At 40.4% G+C, this 18,839-nt stretch overlaps 1 protein-coding gene across 1 annotated transcript in view; it reads left to right on the forward strand.

Moving 5' to 3' along the window:
• cobl (cordon-bleu WH2 repeat protein) overlaps positions 1 to 18,839 on the forward strand; it is a 56,040-nt gene that overhangs the window by 26,517 nt on the left and 10,684 nt on the right. The window contains 3 exon segments of the mRNA XM_034610956.1: positions 2,095 to 2,244; positions 12,459 to 13,050; positions 16,473 to 16,637. Of these exon segments, the coding sequence (XP_034466847.1) occupies positions 2,095 to 2,244; positions 12,459 to 13,050; positions 16,473 to 16,637 (907 nt within the window).

Here is an 18,839-nt window from a genome sequence, read left to right on the forward strand (position 1 = left end):
AAATATTAGTAACTGTAAGAATCAAAAATAATCAGAATGTGAAAAAAGCTGTAAGCCTACTGGACTTCTCTCCTCAAGGCTTTTCACAGAAGTATTGTTCTTTTCCCAGACCCACCCCACTGTGAGATGTTATAACTTTGGGTCCAATTAATTCTAATGATCTGAACTTGCTTTATATCCAGGCATTGTCTGAACGCATCAATTAATCTGCTTTTAAACATTACTTTTCTGAGAGCATGGGGAGGCGGGTGTTGATTTCCCCCGTTGTGCCAAAGCTCTGTACCAAGCTGAGCCATGAGGAGGTTCAGATATTCAGGAGCACTTTGGGCTCTCTTTGATCAAAAGTATTGAAAACCATTTTTCGTACTAATGCCTTAAGTCAGGAGCAGCGACCCTTTGAAAATATGTATGCTCTTTTAACTCCGTCAAATAAATGTTGCAATAACTGGTGTGACTGAAGAATGAACTTTACCTTCCAAAACATACACGGCCGATTGCATTTGCATGTGAAACTTTTAAACTTCTGAACCCTACTAATGATGGCAGTTCATCTAGATATGAAATTAATTTGTATAATAAAGTAATAAGATTTAAATCAATCCTTGAATTAAACTCTGCCGGTGATGTGAGTTCTGTCACTGCCTTTGTTGTATGGTAGTTAACAAGATATGTAAATCAGATAAACACTCCGTGTGGAGAGCAAAAGAGTTGGAACACATTAACCGAAATGCTTTTTAAGTTATCTGCATTCATATAAACATTTAAAAATTGTGTTTTGTTGAAACAGGATATTTTTCATCTTTTAATTCAATGTCAAATCTGTTAATACATATATTTACATGTATTATTCCTCAAGTTTGATCTAGTCTCCTCCATGTTAGATGAGCCCAAAACAGACATAAAGTCATCCCTGAGTGATCTTTCAAAATGTAATGGCATTTCATTCATGGGTCGTGCAACAGCAGCTTGAATAATTTATACGTTTAGAACAGGGGTCGGCAACCTTTACTATCAAAAGAGCCTTCCACAAAATAGAATTCGTCTGGAGCCGCAAACAAATATTTGATAACACAGCTTATAATGTTTTGTATATTGTTATACTCAGTGTTGTGCCAGTTCAAAATGAACTAGTTCAAAGTTCAGTTCATGCAGATGAAACTGAACTAGTTCACGTTCATTTGTTCCATTTTTTTATTGGGATGATTTATGTGACAAACTTGCGATCATGTGTTTAGTTATGAATCGATGGTGTCAGATCATGTCTGCGTGTCGCCCCTCTCATTTTAACACTGAGTCCTGACTGTGAGCGTCTCGTCTCGTGTTGTACTGAGCACAAAAATGTTGACGAGTCATTTTTCATGATGTTTAAATGCAGCCTCATAAACTCTGGGGCGAATCAAACAAACACTAAGTTACTACATGTACTGATCAGGTCCTGATAACTAGTGATGAGTGTTTATTAGTTCAAGTGACAGCAGGTCAGAATGGAGGATGAAACAGAAACTCCAGCTCGGTACAAACCAACTGCAGCTTCTGCTCTGATCATGAAGCAGCTGTGATCAGAGAGAAACTCTGTGTTTCACTGTTTCCACTGTTCTTCAACAAAGGCACTTACCGGCTGCTTCAAGTGAACGAGCTCTGTTTTCACTGTGTGTTATTCTGAGCAAGTGATTTGGGGAGGGGGGGGCGGAGCCCCGAGGCCTGTGTGTCTGGGAGCACACGCACACACATTTTCTCTCGCTACTGGTATTTCACATGATGGCCTGATATGATGATAATTTTAAAAATAAGCAAGACTGAACGTTACTCGCGTTCACATTCATCATATGAAAACTGATTCGTTCAGTTCATCGTTCACGAAAAATATAATTGTTCATGCACCACACTGTACAGGAAGCCACTGCAAAGGGGCTGTAGAGCCGCATTCGGCTGCAGAGCCTCAGGTTGCCTACCCCTGGTTTAGAACAAAATTGTTATGTGTTTTGATCATCTTAACTTGTTAGAAAATAGACTGCAGACTCCTCTACAAGTACATGTTTGTTCATATGTATGCTTAGATACATATTTAACTTTTATTCCTGATTTCACCTACAGTGTGTGTCCAGAGTCTCCAGTATCGAAGTGGCCCAGTCTCAGTCGGTCACGAATATGTCAAGGATGGCTGAAATCAAGAAGAGACGGGCCCCAGCACCACCAGAGGCCCCAACACCCATCATGGGACATGCTGGCTTTGAGGGCTATCAGGTGGGGAGATTAAACCGCGAAGCTAAATTTATGAGTGAAATGATGAACTAGTCCATCTGAAATCAGCAATCTGTTTGACACGGCCTTTACTTTGAGTATTTTGACCTGAGATTCAACACCTTAGGGTCAGGGTGACCTGTATCGTCTACACTAGAGCAACAGTCTCATTATAGTGTTATGGCGGCATGCTGGGAAATGTTGTTTAGCAACCAACATCCTTCCTCCTTCCCTGTGATAATAGCTCTTGTTTATTTGGAGGAGCTAGTGTTCTTGAGGCTGAAGCTTGTTATCGAGAGGAAACTTTGTTCTCAGGACCGAATGGAGAATGATGTTATTCTCTTTAGATTGATTAACTGAACTGAAGTGTGCATAGAGGAGCAGAAAAACAATTCTGAGAAATGTGTGATGAGAACTGTAACTTACTGATGATGCTACGAACGCCAGCATGAATGATCCGATTCGCAGTATGTCTTGATCTTAGAAAAAAAACAGTATAAGTTAAGCATTGAAAGCAAAAAGGCAGAAGGTATGAAAATAATTCCACTAAAACACAAGGACCAGGCTTCATTTCAGTCCAAGTGTATTCATGAAGAAGTTATCTTCAACCTAACCAGCTCAACCATTATCTTTACACTTTAGTTTATAACTGTAGAGTTGGATTAACAGTTCCAGAGTTACCAGTGGACCATTGGAGATGTGTTACCACCCTCCTCCATGATATTCACCTATAATTAATGTGTAATATTTGTTGTTTTCCTTTTGTGATTGTGATCATTGTGACTCGACTAAGGAGCTCCTATTGCTGCTGGGATTATTTCTAATATTGAAATTGTGGTAGTGCAGAGGGGGATGGTAATTTACCTGCCCATGTCAAATTAAAAGTTATGACAGGCACCAGGGCTGAAATCTTGAGAAACTACTGGGAGTCACAAGAGCAGCTACACATAACAGGAGTTGGGAAGGTCATCTCAGGACTTAATGACTTATCTAAGAATAGATTTATCCATCTCGCTCTTATGCCTTCTCTGAACCGTCTCCCTGCCCGAACACAGGAGTCTGATGTATAATTCATGTGCTTCTACACGTTGCAAGGTCGTGTTGTGGTGCAGGACACCTCTCATGTTTTACTTCTCTGTTTTGTGGTGTCGCTTGTTGAGGACATGATGCTGATGTGTTTTTCTGGTCTTCTTACAGTTCAGCTTCAGGTCAACAAGTGACAGAGATTTAATGCGTGTATTCCACAGTAATAGCAGCAATTCTGTAGAAAGTGAAAGTCTGGATTTCATGGGCTTTTTAAACATTTGGGTGGTCAGCATATTGACTGATCTGAGGACACAGCAGAGCTGTGAAGTGTTCAAAGATTAACAGCATGTTTGTTGTGAAAATGTGATTAAAAAGGATTAGTTTCATGAGAGTAAAGGGTGTCATAGCAGCCAGGTTTTATCAGGACAATATCCCAGGGGCATTGGCATTAAAGAGTGGTGCATGATAGGAACAATTGTTCATGTCAAATCAGATCAAATCTGAATCCAAGTTGTTACTTCACATGAAATTGGCATTGCAGTTGCTGGAGGTGGTATAAGATACAATGGGGAAAAAAACTGGCACACGTTGCTTGTCAGGAGAGAAACACATCATCCTCAGCAGGTTCAAGCTCCAGTGAAAGCAGATGTCACGCTATACTTCTTAAAATACAATAGTGCAGACGCAGGTTTGTTCACAAGGGATGGGCTGGAATTGGGCCAGCTCGTTTGTTTTTATAGTGTTTTTATGTTGTTGGGTTTTGTCATTCGCTTCGAACACTCCCACTTCTGCAGCATGCTACCTCACCTGACATCTGTGTGTGCAGTTAAGAACATGCATATGTGTTTGTGCGTAATTGAGGGAGAGCAGGATTAGGCACAGAATAGCTGGTCATATGAGAACGTCTTCCTATGATGACTCCCCTCTTCACAGACCTCCCTCTGCGCTGAACAAGCTTATGTGGTCAACTAATGGTGCTTACAAGATGCAGTAATGGACACTGACATGGTAATATAAACTATTGGATGATGAGATTGTTATAATGAAAGTAAATGCCTCAAATGGCTTCGGAGAGGCAGAGACAACTATGGGCGGTCATTAAAATCATAGTAGGAATATGGTTAGGTTAAAATCATTCACAAAATTAGGTCAGCGGTCTCTGGATATAGATAGATAGATAGATAGATAGATAGCTCACTGGAAATAGTCAGATGACACATTTTAGGCCATGGTGACAATGCTGACAGTTGTTTAAAACATTGTATTTTATCACAAATGATCAAATTCAGGATAAGTGCAATTTGTATGTGACATTGCACTGTCTGTTTTTTTTTGTGCACTTTTGCTTTACATATTCTAAATGTTAGTATAAGAATTTAAGTTGAGTTTACAATTAATGTAGGCTACTTATTACCTCTGCCCAGGAAGTTATGTTTTCATTGGGTGTTGTTTCACTGTCTGTTTGTTGTTATGTAGCAGGATTATGCCAAAACTGCTGAACAAATTAAGAACCCATTTAAGTTTGAAGTGGATCTGGATAAATGGGTGGATCAAGAAATATTTTTTCCCTTTCTTTAACTTTGCAAGAGAGAGTGTCTGAGCGCCCTTCTAGTTGCAAGTACTTTTGATAAGCTAAAAACCTTAGCCAGTGTTTCCCATGTGACTGTGGCTACCGCCATATCCTAATTAATTCCTAATGAATACAAAAAATGTCACTTTATATTTCACTCCTTATACGATAAGAGATCTCTAGCTTGCTGTCTTGCTCCCGTTCCTGCATCATATAGCTGTGTGCAGCACTATTTGCAGTGAAACTACTTCACCCCTACTACCGACATAGATTGAATGAATGTGTCGGGAAACGCTACCTTAGCCTTATATTAATCATGTAAACTTTTTTACGTATTATGAATTGTTAAGCTGTTGTTGTATTTCTGAAACAAGAATTTCGCTGAAGAGGATTGTTGATATTTTTCCAACGTCTGAGGAACAGTTTTCTTTACACACAGTAGTCAAAATTGTAAATAGCAAATACGCTGGAGACAGATGAGACATTCAGGAAGAGTGGTGTAGTTGTCTTCAACTGTAAGAGAATCAGATGTTTTCATATGCTGGAGTTCATCGTTGTAGTCAAGAGAAGTTTGCAGTTTTGTTTCCTCAGCTTAACATCAACAATCTGTGTCTGTCTTTATGAGAGCAGCACTGGAAAAAAACCTGTTTGGAACACTGAGTTCAGAGAAACATGAGGGGGGGTGACCAGTGGTGATAGGTAATCTGTTATTGTGTTCGGAAAGGACGCCCGTGTCTACATAACCTCTTGCGATAAAGGAGTTCAAACATATTCTCAGCTTGCTGCTTCACTGCTGAGTAACAGGAAGTGCTTCTTGATTCCTCTCTATGCATTTGTACATTTGTGCTCAAGTGTGTTGTGTCGTGCGCAGGAAGAGTGAAAGATGGAGACAGAGTAAGTGAAGCAGAGAACCGGAGGGGGATGAAGAGCGAAAAAGGCACTGAGTCACGTTATAGAGACAAAAAGTATGCAACATCAGCTCTTGTGAGTTTTTTAGACGCGTGTATTTGGGCGAAATTGCATTGCAGCGTGAAAACTGGTTGGCAAGGCCTCAGCATCACCCTTACCTTGCAGAAGGAGACAGCAGGGTGAAAGTTTAACAGAGGACAAGTAGTGTTCAGGAGCAGTGTGTGAGGGAGTAATAAGATCAGTAACAGGAAGCAGGCTGTCTTTGAGTCTGTGAGAAAACCTGACCAAAAGTCTTAAATGGATTACCTACAGTTAAATATAGACTTTCAGCTTTTATTGCACTTTCACTGCTCCCATATTTCATTTTACAGAGACCTTTTTTAATTTGTGCCACCAGACTACAAATTGAATTAGCCTGCTCTGCCTGCATTAGTCTCTTGATTGGATGTATGTCAGCATTACGTGTATTATCCAATACACTAAACCTTGTTTCTGCTTGTTGGCAGTATTTCTTATGAAATGTAAAGACATGGATGGTAGATATAAGCTGGAGAGCAGGGAACAGACGTATCATGATTTCACGTCACATCTCTTCGGCAACACAAGTGAATCCTGGGAATTAAGGTTTGGTGACTCTCAGTTGGAAAAACACAAACGTACCATAGTAGTAGAAACGCTGATGGGAGAATAGGAGAAATCTTGTCAGATCTGATAAAGAATGACCTGGGAGAGCTCTGATCATGTTTGCAGATCAGATTATGGCAGTTTGCAATACTATGAGTAAGTGTAGTTTTAGTCCATATATAATGTTTTCGTGTCTGTGTGTTTTTGAGGTGTGTATGCCTTGTATGAATGCAGTTATAAAACACTGCTTGCATGTTGAATGGTTTTTTTTGTACATGCTGTAAGCCTGCCTGAGGTGTGTGTGGCTTCTTGATTGATCGAGCTTGCTGCCGATTGCTCCCGACGATCTGTCACTCTGTGAAAGTAGAGGGTTGACAGCAGAGGGAGGCTTGTTTTTCACAGCCATCCATCAGTGCTGTAATTGTCTATAACGGTAGCTAACTTTAATCTGCTCCGATGCACAGCTCTGGATCAATCAGACAAAGCACAGGTTGCTACTGGATCTTTGTTCAGTATCAGAGTTTCTGTGGCACTTTTTTCCCATTTTAATATTGTTTTTTCTTCTTTTTTTTCACCTTTTCTTCTGCTGTTTCTTCTTGTCTACATCACCTTCTGACTGGTTACAGCTTCACACAGTGAATACACCCTCCACTTAGCAACATAAACAAAGAAGCTCAGCAGCCGTACTGTTGTTGGGTTTCATCACTGTTAGTCCCCTGGTCTATTTGTGGTTAGATAGGCTGAGCCTCAGTCAGATAAGTGTCTGTGAGAGAACAAGAGAGCAAAACAATGGAGGGGGAAATCAAGAAAAGCAGTGCAGAGACAGAGAGAAAGAATGTAAACCAGGTTTTCCTAATGTGAGAGGTCAATAGAAGTTTGCAAGGATGTAGAAATGGATGTTTACTTGTCTGCCACATACCTCTACTGTATCCATGTTTTCTCAAGGAACAAACAGGTTCTGGTTAATCAGTTTGAAGCAAAGCGAAATGCTGCCAAAGAAAACAGGCAGCCCTGCCTCCCTCCATCCCTTATTCTTATATCCTTCTTTCTTGAGAACTGTGGTTTTCATGCATATGTGCTACAGTTGAAAACAGCAGGTGTTCCAGCTCTTGTTAGGCAATTCACTATTTTACATGTGTCCTCAAAGGGCCTTGGTTTATTCAGATGGTAGTTTGAGATTTTCAGGGTCAGTTACACACACACAAACTGTGTATATATATATATACAGTTTGAGTCAATTACACCATATCCATTGAAGGTTAGTGATAAAAAATAGCATTAAAACTACTATATTTTTTTATTCTATTGAAAGGACCATTAGCTGCGATTAAAAAAAACTTTTACTGTTAGTTTTCTTATCAGTTGTTTCCTGTATCTCAGTAATGCCTTGTGGGATTTTTCTCATTTGGCCCAAACGTTCACTTGCAGTCAAGGATAAACTGATTCGATTTTGGTGGTCAAAGGTCAGAGTGACTTTGACCCACGAAACACGCTTTGGCTGTAACTCAAGAGTTTATATGCTTTTAATAATAACATTTCACACAAATGTCTAAAGGTCAAATTAACTCAGACGTCATAATGTGCAGCAAGAACAATTTTGTTGTAGAGATGTTTCAATAACATTCTTCCCTTTCTGTGACCACTAACAGTACCTGGAATTTGCTCATGTGCATCAGCTGAAATTTTGATATTCACTAGAATCCTATTAAACAAAAAATACACTTGCTGCTACTGCTCGATAAATATTATATGAATCTGGACAAACATGGATACAAACTGCAACGTCATTGGTTGTTGGAAGTGTAAAACTGTGAGCTGGTAATTCTAGTTTTTGCTACATTTACTCACATGCTGTTTTGCCTCATATGGATTTTGTCTTTGTCATACATCTGCCTAGTAGCAACATAATTACTGTTTATATAAATGTACTAAGTGTCTTGTGTACTGTACGCTTGCTCGCTCTTGTGGTTATGTTGCCTAAAGTGTACTCAAAGTAGTCACTATAAGCTGTCTATTCTTACGCACTGACCTTGAAGATTGTGAAAGTGTGAGTTGGGGGCCAGGAATAGGGGAACTCGTCACCCTGCCATGCGGCCTATGTAGGACAGGATTTGTTTGCACTTGATGCTGTCAAAACACATCGTGTTTGACACCAGCCAGGACAGATGGGACAAACAAATTAAGTGATTCTATTTTTGTGTCCATGTCTCAAACGGTTTGTGGCGGGATCTGAAACCGTGTGTGTTGCGATTTGGAATTCAGATATATTGCAGAATAAGTATATGCTGTATATATTTTTTTTTTTTTTAGAACCAATATACAGTATATACCTAGATGTAATTGAATAATGTCCTAATCATATTTTATGGTATTTTTTCTAGTCCGTCCTGATCCAGAGTCAGTTCCTATATATATATATATATATATATATATATATATATATATATATATATATATATATATATATATATATATATATATATATATATATATTGGGATTTCTAATTTGACCTTTCTTTCTATGTATTTAGATTTTGTATTTAATTAATCAATATTATTATTAGTACAATGCTTTTTATTCAGATTTCTCTAACACTTAACCCAAAACATATATGCTCATACAAACATCACCATACAATAAGTATAGGGAAAAGGTGAAGAAAACATTAAATTTCAGTGGGTTAGTGGGACAAGTTGACGACAATGGAACTGGGTCAGCCATGTGTCTCCTTATCCTCAGCTAGCCTCTTCTACGCCCCTCTTCTACACATGCATATTGTTAAGACTTTTAGCATGAAACTCTTTTCATCATACATGAACAGCCAGACAGACACACACACGCACACACACACACTAACCCTAACACACGCTAACTGTCTTCTAGCCTATAGGATGTATTTGACCCCAGTGCCCCGCACAGTGCTGAGACAGTTCAGCCGCTATTATTATCTGTGACACGCACATACGTACACATGCATCCGCACACACACATGTATGCATAGATGTACTCATGCATGCTGACATGCAGAGGCACACACACACATACTCCATTTCACATTCCACATTAGCGCTGTAATGTTGCCCTGTTACAAAGCCCCTCACCCATCAAGAGGCCTTCAAAACAACTGATGAATGGTCACGCCACCAGGTTGAAGCCTCCATGGGTGGCCCTATCTGATCAACATGCTCCAACATGGGGCCCTTCGCCTCTCAAACCATAGAGTGGAAAATTTAATGGACACACCAGACTGTCCTGGCATGGCCTTCTATACACTTTTGTGTAAAGGCACATTCCCTTAAAAATATACCCATGTAAACTAATTTCTCAATAGTTCTCTATTGAGCTAATACAAGACTAAATTAGAAGAGGGATTTAATAATGAATTAACCTTTAAGCCTGTGATAAAACTGTTTGTTAGGGAAATACAGGTTGCTCTGTCCCAACTAGTTTTGATTAGCGAGAGAGACTCAGGTTTCACATAAAGTTGACAAAAAATGTGAGCAATTAATTAGTATTGTGGTTATGCTAACTAATTGGTTAGCATAATGAAACGATAATCAGCATCACCATTTTTACTGCAGAGCATCTGTACCTCAATAATAGATTAAACCAGTCTTCAGTCTAAGCATCATTTATGAAACACAAACACTGCAGTGAACAGAAAAAGCTGTAATGAAGTTCTTGATTTTGCTTTTGTTAGTGTAATCAACGTAGAAACAAATAGAATTACATTGTTATGGAAACATGGAAGTCAGATTATCAGATGGTGGATGATGATGTCCTTGCATCCTTTCTTAATCATCAGAAACAAATAAACAACTGGTGACTGCCTCTTTTTTGTATAGTATTAGTATAAGGGTGCCAAGATACGTTGTTTAAAAGTCTGTCACTGAGACCTCGTAGATCTTTAATACACACAAATATGATGAATGAATCGGTCTCTTGTGATAATGACAAACTTTAACTTCCTAATGTCAATCCTAAATGAAATTTGCACTTTTTAATGGAAATAAAAGATGTTTTTGCTTCCCTGTGTATTTGCATTTCTCATTCCACCTTCTTATGGTCTCATAGTGTGTCTTTCATAGTTAAATGTTAAAGACTGGCTTCATGGGAAACCTTCTGCTTGGGATTTATTGCAACATGACTTGATTGTGCCAGGACTTGACAACCCACAAGATACTTTGACTGACCTTTACTTTGTTGTGACTTGACTTGTGATGTCATGACACAAGATTAGCTTGAGAAGTAAAAAGCCAAAGTGGTGAGATCCTCCCTCTGAATTGCAGCACTGCATGCATACAGCACCTGTTGAGGAAAAAGTGATCCTTTCTCAACACTGACCAAGAACCTTTTGCAGCTTATCTTTTCTCTTTGTGTAATGTAGGTTTGAAAAACTGGAGCAAATGTTAAATCAATTTCTAAGCAGCCTACATGCTGCGCTCCCAGTCATGGCGCCAACAATCCCATTAGAGCAGCACGCACACGTAACCCTGCAACCCTTAACAACCCTCTAATCCATATACCCCAGCTCAGTCTTACATACAAGATATACTGTTCCCCTCGTGTGTGTGTGTGTGTGTGTGTGTGTGTGGTGTGTGTGGTGTGTGTGTGTGTGTGTGTGTGGTTTGTGTTGTGTGTGTGTGTATGTGTGTGTGGTGGGGTGTGTGGTGTGTGTGTGTGTGTGTGTGTGTGTGTGTGTGTGTGTGTGTGTGTGTGCGCGCGCTTGTGAGCATATGCGAGTGTGTATCTGTGCTCATACAGTCACACAGAACAGTGTGTGTGCATCTGCATGTGTGTTAAGGCCACAGCTCTCTTCCATTCATAGCAGGGCTTGGCGGCAGTCTTATGTTTCACTCTGCAGGGAACACACACACACACACACACACACACACACACACACACACACATCTTCATTGGCAAGTCAGTCATCCATTTCAGCTTCAACCTTGGCCCACATCACTGGTAAGTCTGTATTCATGTATGTATGAATACCAGAGAGGGAGAGAAGCGGGAGACCAAGAAGGAGAAAGACAACCAGTTGGGGGGCCATTTAGATTTCCATAACATGCCATGCAGCGAGTTCATTGAGTTCACATGTGTGAACTTAGTTGGCCTGCAGAAAGGCAAGTTGGCCTGAATGCCTTCTTGTCCTGCTGCATGATGCAACCCTACATGCAGCAGGACAAGGCATGTTCCCTGTAGTTAAGTAATTTGGATCTCTTAGGAAAAAGGTCATCTTTACTGTCCAAACCTGCCCATAGAACTTTTAAACTGACTCTTGGAAGCTGACTTTAGAGAGAGTATGACCACTTGAACAGGAGTCTCATTTCCTGGTAGAATAAATCGGACCCTTTCCCACTTTGCATTGTCACTTTGTCTTTGCTCATTTACCCTCCTGTCCGGGTTGCTTCTATTTGAAAGCACCATCTAACCAGTTTGATATTTAAATGTTTTAGATAGTTTAATATGTTGGTCTTTCCATCAAAGTAATTTTATAAGAAGCATTAAACCGTTTTAATATTATGAAACATCAATTGACAGTTTTAAATCACTTAATCATTTTGTTTTATTTTTTTCCCTATCCCTGAATTAGGTTGTTCTCTGACAGTAATAAAGTAATGTTAAAAATAAAGTGAATATTGACGATACAGGCACAACACATGTGTTTGTGCAAACACTTCCACCCTCTGAACTGATCAATGATCCATAATATTTGAAAATGGTTGATGTCCCTATGGATAATTAGAGATAGAAACACAGCAATAAAATACACATATCAATATGTGCTATCCCAAGAACACTGCATCACATTAACTGTATCACTGCCAGTCGTTGATATGTCTTGTTGCAGGATAATTTAACCGGAATGTTGGCACTCTGATGGAATTTGAAGACGCCTGCCAAAACTACACTTGATTTAATTACTCAGTAGTAAACTCTACCTCAGTCCTGGCAGACTGAATTTACTGGCTGATTTACGGTTGGACCACACACACGCGCGCGCACACACACACACACACACACAAGGTGCTCACATTAACTTTCTACTGTCTCTCTCCTTCTCTTTCACTTGTTTTCTATCAGATGGGACTTGGCTCAGAAAGCCTGCAGAGGAAAAGAAAGGCTCCTGCCCCTCCTCCCACCCCAGCTTCGATCACGTCAGGCTCTGATGACACTTCAGCCTCTGCTGCTCCCACACCTGACATTTATGCCACTATAACACCTATAGCCTTCCGCACCAAAGTGACAGAGTCAGCTCCAGTCTCTTCTACCACTGTGATAGTGCACACAATAAAACCAGTCCCCTTGAAAAAAGTAACACAACCGGCCATCCCAACCGCCAGCTCCCCAACCCCAAGTAGCAGCACCACCGACAGCCTGGCCACCCAGGATTCCAGCTCCGAGATCAGCCACAGCCTTGATGACTCAGATGCTGACCTAGACCAGGCTGGTTCCTACTATAGCACACTCACCAGCAGCACAGCGAGCGGGTCTGTGCGGATGCAGCCCGCAACGAAAAGCTCCAGCAGCAGGATGGAGGAATCGGAGATGTCGAGCAGCATAGCTGCCAAATCCAGTCAAGAGGGGGCCTCAGCCAGCAGCTCCAGGTTGGAGACTGAGTCGGCTGTCAACCTGAAACTGGATGAAGTGGAGAGCAACAGACACAGTGCAATGGGTAAATGACATACATTCAGCACAGCACATGCAAAAAACAATCCTGCACATGACACAGAAAAACTGTTGACTTCAGTTAAGGTTAAGGTTATTAACTATTAATTCAAGATGAGATAAGATAATCCATTATCAGTCCCACAAAGGGGAAATTTGCCCAAACTTAGTACTATTAGCAGGAGGCACGTAAAGGCCTGAGGACTTCCAGTGCAGCCCACTAGAAAAATAAGTTTGAAATGTATCTGTTATATAAGTGTCTTCCTCTGTTATTAATGCCACAACCTATTTTCAAATCAAAGCTGGCGACACAAACACGTGTAGACTGTAGATTGAGATTCTTAAACAGCGGATTAGCAACAGGAAGAAGACCAACTGATGGCTAAAGGTAATTATAATGATACAGCAAACAGCACCACATGGGATGAACCTGTAATGACCTCCACCATATATCGTTACACCGTTTTAATACCTTCCATCAATTTCAAGCCAGCTGATGCATCACATTTTCACACTTCAGCACACCAAACATTTATATTCATCAAAGAAAATGAACTTGGCTGTTGATCCCTGAACTTGTGACATTGACGACAAAACACTCGGTATGTTAAAGAAGTGAGACAGTCAGAAGTTGCCTGTAGAGTTTTACTTTTGTTTCCTTCCTGTTTAAAATTGACTGCCCTGGAGAACTGAGCTGTCACACTGCACCAACGTCTGAAACTTAAACTGTCAAAATTGACTTGGTGTGTGTGTGTGTTGGGGGGTTGTTGACGCCTGTTATGGCTTAAGTTCAAGAACTAGCGGAGCTGGTTTTCATCATGCCACATGAGACAATACAGTCCTTGTCTCCTGCCCACGCTGATCAATCCTTCACATTCTTATCTTTCTCTCTATCCCTCTCTCTTTCTCTATCCCTCTCTTTACTTCTCTCTCATATTCATGCAGCCCGTTGCGCAAACCTTCAAAGCAGGCAGATGTAAAGTCAGATGGATCCATCACAGATTTAAATGGGCTGTACTTGAACTTCTGCTGGCCTCATATTGATCTTTACGTAACCTAGATCTTGCTCTGTAGCAAAGTGAGATTGCAGCAGAGGGCTGTCGTGTCTGACAGGGGCAGACATGAGAGACTTGCAGACCTTAGAAAAGGGATGAGAAAGGTGAGAGTACCAGAACAGAGTTCAGAGAAAGGAGCATGGGAAGGTTTTGGCAGCGAGATGACAGGGGTAGCAAGGTAGAACCAAGGGGACTAGGTGGGTTTAAGAAGAGGAGAATGATGGACAACCAGATTAAAGCAGGAGAAAGGATGAAGTATGAGGAGGTTTGTGCATTAGACAGGATAGAACAGACAGCATGGGGATCATTTATAAATTTATAGACCAAGCTACTTCCCTTTTTCTGTGTCCTGACACTCTGCTGACTGCGTCTTCTTCTCTCTCCTCCTTCACTTTGACTCTCTCTCTTTTTGCAGTCTCCCTCTGTTCCCCTTTACATTGTGTTAGAAAGTTAAGATGTTTATTTATACTAAAATACTTTCAGTTCCAAAACCAACTTCTCTCAAAGCCATGCTTTTTGTTGTCCGACAGACAACCTCAACATCAACTTTTCAACTTTTCACTTTGACTGTAGGATACGTTTCATTGCCAGGCTGAGGACTCTGTTACACATGAGCAGTACATATTTGGCAGCGAATGAATAGCTGGTATACACGTTGGGGCTAGACAACTACACGTACACGTATATGGTGGTGCCCTCATGCTTGTATAGACAGAGACAGACATGTTTACAGTGCATTTATTAGGTTTCAGTTAGTCTCTCATTTATAAAGGTTTGATTTAGCCTTTGATTTATGTAGGTTTTATTTAGCCTTTCATTAAAACAAAATTGATGTGTATGTCGAACTGTAAACTGTTTGTCGTTCGCTCTGACAAGCTTTGTGATAAAGATTTCTCATCGTAAATAAACAGAGGTGGAGCGTGCGTGCGTGCGTTCATGGGCATGTTAGTGTGTGTGTTCTCGTTAGCTCCAGGGAATCAATTATGTCATTTCAAGTTTTCAGCTCAGTTCAAAACAGAGACATTGTAGTACTTACAATAACAGGCATGTGCACGTAAACATTTTCCTTTTCACTTTTACAACTTCATGTTGAAGCAGAGACGTCGATACTAAATTAGTATTTCTGCTGTTTACTGTATCTAGTCAGCACAACCGCCCTTTGTTCACATCTGCGGGGATGCACTGTAGTGCTACAGTTTTCGAGACAGACCATGTTTTTCATGCTGCTATTTACTCGAGCACCTTAGGCATCACTTCGCTCTGTGCAGTGTAAATATAAATAATAAATCAATAGGGAAAGTGGATTCAACCAATTTACCTCTGTGTGTGTGCGTGTGCGTGCGTGTGTGTGTGTGCGCGCGCTCCAGAAGCTGTCAGTGTTATGATGGTGTACTTTATCATCTCGGCTCCGCATGCAGTTTCAGTTCCCTCCTATTGTCGACAACAGAGTAAACAGATAAAGCAGCGCATCGACAGCAGCTGCTGACTAAGACAAAGCACACTGATGCATCACAAGCCTTATAAGGAAAGTTCGGTAGCTGCATTTCAGCACTGCTCTTTTACAGTAATTGTGTTTTCGCCCCTACATGAATCAATATGTTATCCGGATTGATTTTGTCCCATTTGTCACTCCACACTTCTATCGGCATCACCTGTCTCCTGTTCTTTACGTATCACGGTCTGCACATATTACATATATTACACAGGGACTCTACTCTATCTTCATTGGTAGAGTGTTTAGCTAAGTAAAAAACAGTTTTACACCTGGTATATATTTTACAAGATACAGGATCTGTGTGAACTAGATCATTGCTACAAGTCACCTTTCTTAGAAAGAACTACTGATCTTCTTCAACAGATTCCCTCCACTACATAATAAACTGTGAAAATTCCACAGGAGCAATAGTAAAAACTTACTCATGAGTATACTGTAAATACTGGAGTAACTTACTCTTCTTTAACACCAATACCCTCTATGGCTCAGCTGACAAAGAATTGAGGTCTGCCCACAGAAACTCAAACTTCATCACCAGAAAAAACAAAGACAAAATGGTGTGAAAGAGGAAAAAACTAATAATAATGCACTTTATATTTATATAGCACATTTCAAAACACTGTTACATGGTGCTGTACAAGTTGAAGATAAAAAATTCAGGGTAAAAAACCCAATTACAGATACAGATGAGAAAAGAGCAAAAACAAGATAAAATACAATATTGTAAAACTATTCAATTAGATTTTGATGTTTGAATAAAGTTGTCTTTATTTTTTTCAGCTTGATAAGAACTCTGCATGTGAGATAACTATTTCACCTTCCTCATTTTTATTTACAAGCATCTGTGTCTGCTCTGCCTGCATGTTCATTCTCCTCCAGGAACAACCGATCAAGCAGTGCCACCCAAACCCCGTCGTTCCCCAGCCCCGGAACTCGCGCAGCTCGCCCCCTCCACTCCTCCCCCGCCCTCCCCTCCCACTGAGCCCACAGAAAATCACTCCCCAGAGAGTCCCATGGAGGAGGAGGAGGAAGCAGCTCCCCAGTGTAGGTTCCAGATGGACATCTCCATTTGCCTCACTCCTGATCTTTCTTTTTCTCTCCTAGAAGCTGCTCTCCTCGTCCTCTAACGTCTTCCTCTCTTGTCTCAATCAGAGTTTTGTAAAACATTTTTGCAAAATTCTATCTTTTTCTGACAAAGGTGTGTGTGTGTGTGTGTGTGTGTGTGTGTGTGTGTGTGTGTGTGTGTGTGTGTGTGTGTGTGTGTGTGTGTGTGTGGGTGTGTGTTGTGTGTGTGTGTGTGTGTGTGTGTGTGTGTGTGTGTGTGTGTGTGTGAGAGAGAGAGATATACTGGGTCCATGTGAGGTCATATCTATAAATGTCAACATGTAGGTGCTGTTATTTCTTCTGGGCCCAAAGGTCAGGGCCGGGGGGGTCAACACCAATCAAGTGGAGTGCATTTTATGTTGCATTTATACAGTACATTGGAGTATATTAGATGTATAATGGAAGAGATGTTGAACTGTAGGTATGCAACCTTCTGCATCTGTATGATCTGGCTTGCTATACTCTTGTACTTGTATTTCTTTCCTTACTTTTTAGGTTTTTCTCACCGTTTTCCATTTACACCAAGTGAAATGTTCATGATCTATCCATCTCAAATAACATCTGCTCTTTTCTTTACTCCCCACCCCGCACCCTCCTCTGTAGTGTACTGCTGTGGGCCTGTGCGTCTGCGCTCCAAACACTCCTGAAGTCTCTTTTTGGCTTGACCCTTCCTGCGTCCTTTTTCATCAGCTCCCCTTTGCGTTTTCCTCACCCTTCTCCTCCTTTCTGCTGGACCTCCCTCGAACGTTCACCATCCTCTGTCCCTCAAGAAATGCTTCTACTGTCTCTTCTGTCCTCATATATTTGTTGTTGCAGTCTCAATCCTTTCATAATTATTTCTTGTCTCATTTCTATTCCTTGCTTTCACTTGGTGTCATACCGAATTTGCCAAAGCCAGTTTTCAATGACTTTGTTTTGATTTGATGAGGACAGAAGATGCCACAAGTGATAGCAAGATACCTTTAAAACAATATTGTGTGTGTTTTTTTTTTCTTTCTTTTTTTTTTTTACAAATATATGTATATACTTTTGTTGGTTTTGCATTTAAAGTTCATCTGCTAGCTGTCATTGATAATGCATGAGATCAGGGATGAGGTAAAAGTGGACACGCAGAATGTGGTCAGAAGACGATACGTTGACAGATGAGCTAAACCCTGGACGGATCAGTTACAGTGTGATTGATGAGTGACATGCTGAAATGAGGTTATGAGGCAAGGCCATGCAATATCTAAGCAGCCAATATTTTGGTGATGTGATATCTGCAGATCAATAGTTGGACAGCGTATGTTTCCCTCTCTGCGCCGGCTGTTGTGGATGATGATAGAAACCGGAGACCTGAATGCAAGCTGCCTTTGGGCAATAAAATGGAGACGGTGATCTGTCAATGACGTGTTGCTTTTAGGTGCTAGTGGCTCATGCATTTTTAAGACAAGTATTTGAAATAGAAGATGTCATTACAGTCTACACTGTGGAAAGATTGACAATACACATAGATTTTTTTTATTTTTGTGTGTCAACTTATAGTTGCATGGATGCTTTACGGCTTGTTTTTGAAATGATGGGTAAGGCTCTAAAAAGAGAAAGAAGGGTTAATTGTTTGGGTCCAGAGCAGAGCGGAGAATATCATTTGATTCTTTGTGAGAAATCTGACCTTAAGGGGGTAACTGTTTCATAGGCGACTGCTTGTTCACAATTTGGAGCACTCTATTATTACATGTATATTTAAAAAAAAGAAGCTAAATATTATATTTGTGTGTTGACCACGTGAAGGAAATGAACCCCTGCTTTTAAATCATATGACTTGTACCAAACTGTATGACTACAAACTATTGTGGTGTCACTGAATCAAATCTTTCAGTGAAGTACAATTTCACAGTTTTGTGGCGCGTCCATTTTTAGCTTGTTTTTAAATCAGTTAAAGTTATTGAATTTTTATGTAGAATGTAATTAATCCTCTGCAAGTTCTAAGTCGTTGAGTTATGATTTAAAAATGTGTAGCCTAGTGGGTGTGTACTTATTAAGCCTTTTGTGTATCTGAGGTGTGGTTAAAAGATAAATGTTTGAACATCATTTTTCAATTAAAGAGCTGAAGACCTGATGATGACGAACAGGATTTTGTTTTGGGATCATGCATGGATCGCT

Source organism: Hippoglossus hippoglossus, chromosome 16 (genome assembly GCF_009819705.1).
Source record: "Hippoglossus hippoglossus isolate fHipHip1 chromosome 16, fHipHip1.pri, whole genome shotgun sequence".
NCBI lineage: Eukaryota > Metazoa > Chordata > Actinopteri > Pleuronectiformes > Pleuronectidae > Hippoglossus > Hippoglossus hippoglossus.